The 9,068-nt window shown below is 44.6% G+C and overlaps 1 protein-coding gene across 1 annotated transcript; it reads left to right on the forward strand.

Annotated features, from left to right (window-relative positions):
- Positions 1 to 3,204: 3,204 nt before the first annotated feature.
- MRPL20 (mitochondrial ribosomal protein L20) lies at positions 3,205 to 8,276 on the forward strand. Its single transcript, XM_005292914.4, has 4 exons — positions 3,205 to 3,374; positions 5,321 to 5,431; positions 5,761 to 5,838; positions 7,810 to 8,276. The coding sequence occupies exons 1-4, from the start codon at positions 3,288 to 3,290 to the stop codon at positions 7,981 to 7,983; spliced, it is 450 nt and encodes a 149-aa protein (XP_005292971.1). The 5' UTR covers positions 3,205 to 3,287; the 3' UTR covers positions 7,984 to 8,276.
- The last annotated feature ends 792 nt before the right edge of the window (positions 8,277 to 9,068 follow it).

Below are 9,068 nucleotides of genomic sequence, written 5' to 3' on the forward strand. Positions count from 1 at the left end.
TCTCCCCTGCTCATAGGTGCCAACTCCGTGGGTGATCTGGGGCTGGAGTACCCCCTAGTGTCTCCCACCCACCGGCAGGCCCATGGATCAGCGCCTCCCCATCTCTCCCAGCCCCTCCCGCCCGCTGTGAACAGCTGTTTCGCGGCATGCAGGAAGCTGGGGGGGGGGAGCGGGAAGGAGCAAGGATGCGGTGCACTCGGGGGAGGAACTGGGCGGGAAGAGACAGGGTGGGGCTGGAGTAGGAAGAGGCAGGGTGGGGCCTTGGGGGAAGGGGTGACGTGGGTGCGGGGCCTGGGGCAGAGCCAGGGGGTCAAGCACCCTCCGGCACTTTGAAAAGTCGGCATCCGTGCCCCTGCTGCTTTTTCCTCTGGGTGCAGGCACCAAGCCCCTTCTTCCTCCTCTGGTCAATTCGCCTTCTCATTTGCCTTGATCACTTTGTTTACCTTGGATGTATATGTACTTTTATTGTCCTTTTCTTGTAACCAGGCCATGAGGTTTTCTCATCTGCCTGTTAGCCTGATCCATGAAGACACGTAACCCACGTTCCTTTGTTTATCAACTGCCTCCACGACATCTTTTAAGAACACATTTCCAGCACACGTACATAACTGTTTATACGCAACCCATACCCACATCACACAATGATATTCATGACCAGCATGTCACCATTTTCATGACACCTCACAAGAACGGTTTGGCTAAATATTCTGACAAGAGCGAGTTGAATGTAGTGAGTTTGTCAGATCTGCTCGGATTTATGGTTACATAACAGTACGCCCTTTGCCAGTTGGGATAAAAGAGCTCTTCAGGGCACAACTACCTATGAAATCCAAACAAATGACAGACTGGAATAACTTCACCACTGAATGCAACCACCCTTGGGGTAATGACTGCAAAAATGGCACACAACATGCTGCACAACTGTGTATGTATATGCAGATAGGAAGAGAAATTTTGGCAGACACCAGGGCAAAAGTCTCATCTGATGTAGCCCCTATTTTAATATGACAAACATCTATCTGCAATTTATATCTATGGTATACTGTATATCAATAATATTATGTACAGTATATCTAACCTATAAACTATATCGACATATATTACACAAAAAGTCCTAAGTTAAAAGAATAATATTAAGGTTGCACAGTCAAAAGTTAGGAAATGCCAGAATTAAGGCTGCCGGTGTAACCTTAATTCAGCCCCCTTGTGCATATGCATGATGGGCTTCAATTACACTACCCATTTACTGTTTTTTTCCCACAAGACCCTTGCCTCATTCAGTGCACAGAATGGATGGTGTTCACTCAATGAGCAGCTATTTCATATTTTGTTTTCTCCACATTTTTCAATGGGTGGCTCCAGGCCTTTACTGCACACTATTCAAACCCTGTTCTGAAAACAGAATTATTAATTTCCTCCTGGGCTTTTGTATGGTACTGTTATGATAACCGGGCATATAAATTTACACTAATGGTGAGCTCAACTGTGAAAAGTGAATAAAAGTCCAGAAAATGTCACAATAACCTATAAAAACAAATGTTGATGGGAAAAGGTGCAAAAGATATCTGTGTACCAGCGACCTTGAATCTTGTTTAAGACTGTTTAACGTCGGACAGTGATTGGGTCATGTTAACACCTTTAACTCTTTGGGTCCATTTATTCCCTCTAAATTAATACAATAGCAGCATCATAGCATCTGAGTGCTTTACAAACGTTAATTTCCACACAACACCCCTGGGAGATGAGCGCATGTTGTTATCTTCATTTTACAGATGGGGAACTAAGGCACAAAGAGATTAAAGTCAAAAGTATCTACTAATTTTGGATGCCCAGTTATTTGAGACACCTGGGACCTGATATTCCAGAATACTTAGCATTATGCAGCACTTTATATGTTCAAAGCACAGCTCCCATTGATTTCAGCTGCAGCTGTGAGAGTGGATTTTCGGGGAACAGCAAATGGCTCATCATTGGCTCAAAGGCCTAATTTCAAGTCCCTGCTCCAAAGCATGAGGACACTGGAGCGTCCTAAAGAAAAGTTTGTGGGAAAGTTTTTTCTCCTTCTCACAAACAGCTGAACTCTTTTGGCTACATTTTTTTTTTTAAATTCATCTTGAGGAGACACCTGGCAGGGAAAGCTTCAGTTCCACCAGCTAAAGTTTGGCAAAGTTATAAACACTGAAAATCTCATCAAGAGATGGGTTGGGTACCAATAACACAAAAAGAACAGGAGTACTTGTGGCACCTTAGAGACTAACAAATTTATTAGAGCATAAGCTTTCATATATGCATATATGCATATTTCATATTTGCATATATGCATCCGAAGAAGTGGGCTGTAGTCCACGAAAGCTTATGTCCTAATAAATGTGTTAGTCTCTAAGGTGCCACAAGTACTCCTGTTCTTTCTGCGGATACAGACTAACACGGCTGCTACTCTGAAACGTACCAATAACAGGCAGCACTTCCAGCCGCACCTGTTGCTTTTTCTATCTATCTTGCAGGCCATCTGCACAGCTTTCCTGACAGCACAAATAACTGGCTTGGGAAGCGGGGGGGGAGGGAGGAGAGGGGGACTCATGTGCCCAGATATACATTTCTCCCCAATCTTGTCAACTATTGCTCTTCCCCCCCAAACAATATCTGGGCAGCTGTGACCTCCTGCCCAGAAGGGCTGGAACCATTTGTATAGTGTGTGTGTGGGGGGGAGCCTGAGAGCCATTGAACCAAACTGTAAACCCTGGATAGGATGGAAACCACGTCAAGCCCAGCACCTCTGCTCCTGCTCCCCAAAACTGAGCGCATGGGAATCCCTGCCCAGCCCCTAGCATGAGCAGCGGAGACCCCCGGCCCTATGGCCCAGCCCCGCAGCTGAGCCGCGGCACGGACACCCGGCCCCGCCCCCTGCGCTCCCCGCGCCTGCCCAGGTGCCCCCGGCCCCGCCCCCTGCGCTCCCCGCGTGCCCCCGGCCCCGCCCCCTGCGCTCCCCGCGCCTGCCCGCGTGCTCCCGGCCCCGCCCCCTGCGCTCCCCGCGCCTGCCCACGTGCTCCCGGCCCCGCCCCCTGCGCTCCCCGCGTGCCCCCGGCCCCGCCCCCTGCGCTCCCCGCGCCTGCCCGCGTGCTCCCGGCCCCGCCCCCTGCGCTCCCCCGCGCCTGCCCACGTGCTCCCGGCCCCGCCCCCTGCGCTCCCCGCGTGCCCCCGGCCCCGCCCCCTGCGCTCCCCGCGCCTGCCCACGTGCTCCCGGCCGCGCGGCGCGCAGGGGCTGTGGCCGGCCAGGCGGAGGGGCGATGGTTTTCCTGAGCGCGCCCTGCTGGGTGCGGAGCCGCCTGACCGACCGCTTCTGGAGGGTGCAGGCGGTGCTCAAGCATGCGCGAGTGAGTGAGTCCAGCCGCCCTCCGCGGCCCGCTTCCCGGTACCGGCCAGGCCTCCGCCCCGGGCCTCTTTCCTCCCCAGCCCCGCTCGCGGGCTCGGCGCCTGCCTGGCCTCGCTTCCCTTTGCGCATCTGCTGGGAGCCAGGCGCTTTCTCCTGCCCTCGCCCCACCTTGCGGCCAGAGCCCGCCGCTCCCAGCCCCGCCCGGAACCCGAAGGGGGTGGGGGTGTCTGTCCCCAAGGAGCAGAAAGGGTGTGTGTGTGTGTGTGTGGTGGGGGGGGTGTGTGTCCCCAAGGAGCAGAAGGGGTGTGTGTGGGGGAGAAGGTCGTGTTCCCAAGGAGCATAAGGGGGATGTGGGGGGGGGGTCGTGTCCCCAAGGAGCAGAAAGGGGGTGTATGTGTGTGGGGGGGTGTCGTGTCCCTAAGGAGCAGAAGGGGTGGGTGTGTCCCTTTCTCTTTGTTAGTTGCTTCCTCCCACACCCCCGTCCACTTACAGTCTTGTCCTTCCTCTGGGCCTGAAGGTGACACTGGTGTTCCTCTCTGAGTTGCCCAGTGCATGGTGGGTGGTAATGGCAGAGAGCAGAAATAAAGCTTTCACCCTGGTCTCCCCCAAAGGCTGTGCTCTTCTCCATAACAGAACCAGAAATTCTCACCCTTTATTTTTTTTTATACAAAAGGGAGGCATGATGTTACAGCTTAAAGGAAAATAGCTGAATTATTGGCTGTCCATAGTTGCTGTATAAATGGGGACTAGATGGCTAACTGCGCCTTGCTTGCACATATAAGGTTAAAGGGACAGTGTGAACTTAAATTTGGTCACCAGAAATATAAATACTATAGAACAGGGGTTCTCAAACTGGGGGTTGGGAGATTATTACCTGGGGGGTCGCAAGCTGTCAGCCTCCACCCGAAACCCCGCTTCATCTCCAGCATTTATAATAGTGTTAAATATTTTTAAAAGTGTTTTTAATTTATAAGGAGGGTCGCCCTCTGAGGCTTGCTGTGTGAAAGGGGTCACCACTACAAAAGTTTGAGAACCACTGCTATAGAAACTAGTTTTGATGAAGCCTTAACCAAACCTTCCCTCAGTGTTTGAAACTCAAACTGTAAACAATGAAACTGGCTAAATTGACTTAATTTTTGAACTGATCCAAATGCAAAAGGTAAAGAGCATTAACAGTGATAAGTACATTTATATTTGTATATCTTCAGGTGTTGTTAGAACTGGTAAAGATACTTCTTTACAATATGACTTAAGTGGACAGTATCTCTTAAGCTATTGCATGTAGGGTTAAAAAGGAATTTTCTGTAAGGGCATATTGTCAGTAGCTTTAGTGATATCATCACCTGCTATAGCATTGAGCAGGGCCTTGCCTACAATGAAATGGGTGTATCCTACACTTGTGGGTCCCAATCTAGCCATGTATCATAAGTAGCCTGTGGGGACACTTGTTGGAGGGCAGACTAATCACATGGTGCACTTGCCCAGAGTTAATTTTCCATATATGCAACTGTGGTGGTTTCCACAGATATTATATGATCATCAGTGGTACATGAAGTGGCTCAAGCTATGAGACATTACTCAGGATGGGGATTCCCAATTGATTTCCTGCTGTTTGCGTAGAGGCACAACCCCTTCTGTTTTTTAAGAGTCAAAAAGTTAGTGTGAGTTTGGCCCACTGTTAGAATCTGGGACTGAAAACTAAAACTGATTCTGTTATCTGTCCAGCCAGTGAGAAACTATGGTCTTTCTCAGGTTACTTAATGTTTGAGTTTCTATTTCCTCATTTGTAAAATTAGGCTTAACTAATGTTTGTAAAGTGCTTTGAGATCCTCTTAATGAAAGGCTTTATAGAAATGCAAAGTGATATCTTCTATATTCATATTACTGAAGGGCTTTACAGCCTTATAAAGTTAATAATTGAACTGGAACATCTTGTTTTTGCCTTAGCATTTTCGTGGAAGAAAGAACCGCTGCTATAGATTGGCTGTACGAAGTGTTCGGAGAGCTTTTGTGAAGTCAACAAAGGCCAGAAGAGAAAAGAAGAAATTCATGAGAGCGGTAAAAAACAAACCAAAATGATAGATGTAAACACTGAAACTGGGAGACTAGAATCATTTTTATATAGCCATTTTCCTACTCGGGGTATCCCCAAATGCTTTACAAACTGCTGTTGAAAGAGTAGTTCTGCAAGTTCAAGGCAAGTGCAGTAGCCCCTGTTGGCTCTGCAGTAGCTCATGTTTCATCAGAATTTTAGCAGTGAAGAAATGTTGGTCAGGACACATTGTATTTATTGAATCTGAGCACATCCATGTGTCTAATTCTCTACCAAAAGAAAGCATCAACTAGAATATTCTTATTTTTATATTGAAATCTTTGTGTTTTTAAAGCTTTGGATTACGAGGATTGAAGCAGCTTCTCTTGAACATGGTTTGAAGTATCCAGCTTTCATAGGCAATCTGCTTAAGGTAAGTGTGTTGCTTGAAGAAGAATTGCACTGAAATGGTGACATGTTGTCCAAAATTCTCATTGGTCTTTCAGTCAGTCATTCCATAAAACACCCAGAAAACCTCTCAGCTCTGCTGATGAGTGATAAATATGAATTTTGTTGTGTAGGGTTTTTCTTGCTTACTGCAATAATGTAGTCATGTTTTATACTTGTATCTATTTCTGCTACAAGTGACGACCTTTTATCTTGGCAGCATAAGAGCTCAACATAAGACTCATAACATGTTCCTACCTCTTCACTATACATTTGTGACCAGAAGAACTTTTTTTCATTTATTCTTTAAAGGGACAGTGTCAGTTTACATTGTTTATTGAAAATAAAAGATGTTACCTATGCTACTGTCAGGTGCTCAGAGTAATAGCTGCCTTTTTTAATACCTTGATATCTAAAAAATATAAAACAAATAAAACCTTGAATTACTAAAAGTGAGTTTAAAAATCCGAATTACTTTTCACTAATTAGACTGGTGCATTTCAGTCAGCTTGGACAACAAAAATAAATGCAGTCAGTTTCGCTGCTACATTCTTAGCACTCCAGTGCTCTCTTAAAACAAACAGGGGGATTTGTTTCAAAGCTTCACATTAGAATTGGAAAAGTTTGTTGGTCTTAGGTTTAGCTTGTTGCGAGGTTATTGCATGGGGGGTCGCGAGTTGTAAGCCTCCACCCCAAACTCTGCTTTGCATCCAGCATTTATAATGGTGTTAAATATATAAAAAAGTGTTTTTAATTTATAAGGGGGGGTCGCACTCAGAGGTTTGCTATGTGAAAGGGGTCACCAGTACAAAAGTTTGAGAACTACTGAACTAATTAAATCAGATTTATTCTAAAGTTATCAAACTGTTAAAGTGCTTCCATTGTTTTCTCTTGTCACTCTTGGTAACTAATGGAATAAAGTACTCGGCATAGAAGTTCCATCAAACTGAGACAAAGGAACAGGTATTTCAGAGAAAGTCAGTGTCCCTTGCATCTTAGAATTGTCCAACAGGGAGGTCCTTAGTTTCATTTTCCAGAAGAAGCAGACCTGGTTTCTATAATCTCTTGATATTTTAGATCATCCACTCGTTGCCCTATGTAGTCTATAAAGGGACCGATCCTGAAGTCCTTCCATTTTGAGACCCATTTAATGGCCTGATCCTGAGTTCAGCATCCACCACTTCTGTGGAAGTCAATGGGAATTGTTGGTGTGCAGCACTTCATGGGATTGGGCCCTGAAACTCAAACTTGGCTTTTTATTTAAAGGTGAAGATAAATGTATGGGCTGAGAATATTTCTGGATGTTATTGCATAATCTGAAATACAATGTAAGGATGGTTAAGGCACAGGACTAGAAACTGAGACCCAAGTTCTATTGCCAGCTCTGAAATGGACAACTTGTGCAACTCTGGCCAAGTCAATTTCTGTGTATCCATTTCCTCAACTCTAAAATGGATAGAATACATTATAAAGGAGCACTGAGAACCTTGGATGGAAGTCACTATAAAAGTGCAAAACATTATTTCAATAAGAATTCCCGTCCATTTGGAACATATATACCTTGGTTGCTGGAATTTGAAAACTAGGACATCCAAGATCAGGCACTTACTACGTAGACTTACATAAAGGAAGAGACTCCCCACTGTAGCTACTGGAATTTGTTAGAAAGGGGTTTTAGAAAATCCATGATTATCTGTTTTATATCATATGGTGTAGTATAAGATTGCTGCTGTTGAATTGTATGACACTTTCTCCTTGGGATATTCACAAAAATTAGATGTGTATCTTGTGAGGTTTGCCCAGGCAGTAAAATCATATGTTCATTTGCCTAAAACAGTCATTAAATATTAGCGTTTTAGTGAAACTTGTATATAGTAATGCACTTAAGAACTTAACAATGAACATTTGGAAAAGTGTAATTCCTGTGCTCTTCATTGACCATCCTTCTTGCATTTAGTGCCAGGTGGAGCTGAACAGGAAAATGCTTGCTGATCTGGCTATTTATGAGCCAAAGACATTCAAGTCCCTAGCTGCCTTGGCCCAAAGGAGGAGACAAGAAGGCTTCCTTGATGCCCTTGGGGATGGAAAAGAACCAGAAGGAATATTTTCACGAATTGTGCACCATTATTGAAGTGACAGGCATAACCTACAATTGTAGCTGCCTATTCTAAGCCGAGGCTTGTATTGCAAAGTAAGTTTGCACCCCAGAGTACAAAAAAGATCATGTACTTGAAGGAAGACTTAGACAGCTAGCTTGTAAACTCAAGAGGGCGGTTCTTTTTCCTTAGTGGTTTTGGTCAAAATTGCAGTCTAAGCTTAACAGGGATAAACCCTACTGTGCAGAAGTCACTCTATGTAAAAACATTGTGTAAACATTTTTGTTCTGTAACAATCTAATAAAGGTTTTTTTATGTATTATGAAAATATCTGAATAGTCACTTCTGGTGTCACAGAACAATAACATGCATTTTAAATGCTTCCTGAAATGTTGACAACTATCCCACATAGATGCAAGTAAAAAAAACATTTATGTGGCACTCAGTGTTAATGGAGGTTATATTGCAAAGCTATGGCTTAAATATGTGATGCATAAGATAACTATGGAAGTACCTGCCAAAAAGCAGAAAAAAGGAAAATCTTAAAGGCTTTAGTAAGGCTTGTGCTGCAGCTAGTAGAGTTCTACTAAAATAAGTAGTCAGTCCGTGAGAATAAGCATGTGAAGGCATCTTTTAAAAAAAATAAAGTGAAAAAGGGCTAGTGAAATCACCAGAAATTCAGATTTTGTTAGGAGTATAAACCATGCCTTCTTAAGTATTGTGCCATCTAGCTTCATGCCACAAAATGTGGAGTTATCTAGCTTTTTTTTAAACTAGAATATGTAAAAGAGTGCAGCACAGCTAGACTATATTCAAGTGTAGCGGTCAGTCTTTCAAATTAGTTTAAAAATTAAACTGGCCAGTCTAAAGTAGGGAAAGCTTACATGTGATGTGTTGCCTAAAACGTATCCACAGAGTTGCTAATCTCTCATTGGTTCAGTCTATACTATACTTGTTTCCGAATCAGGGGAACCAGAGATTAAGCCCATATCTACGCTACAGCTGCGCTACTGTAGCATGGACCCTTCCTAAATTGATGGAAGGGTTTTTTCCCCATCAATTTAGTTAATCCACTCTTCAAGAATGGTACTAGGTGGATGGAGGAATTCTTCCATCAACC

Source organism: Chrysemys picta, chromosome 21 (assembly GCF_011386835.1).
Source record: "Chrysemys picta bellii isolate R12L10 chromosome 21, ASM1138683v2, whole genome shotgun sequence".
NCBI lineage: Eukaryota > Metazoa > Chordata > Testudines > Emydidae > Chrysemys > Chrysemys picta.

Excerpts from the sequence above, each read along its gene's own strand:
- MRPL20 (XM_005292914.4), top strand. The coding sequence starts at position 3,288 with ATGGTTTTCCTGAGCGCGCCCTGCTGGGTGCGGAGCCGCCTGACCGAC. Across the intron at positions 3,375-5,320 it reads CGGTGCTCAAGCATGCGCGA|CATTTTCGTGGAAGAAAGAA; the intron begins GTGAGTGAGTCC and ends TTTTTGCCTTAG. Across the intron at positions 5,432-5,760 it reads AGAAGAAATTCATGAGAGCG|CTTTGGATTACGAGGATTGA; the intron begins GTAAAAAACAAA and ends GTGTTTTTAAAG.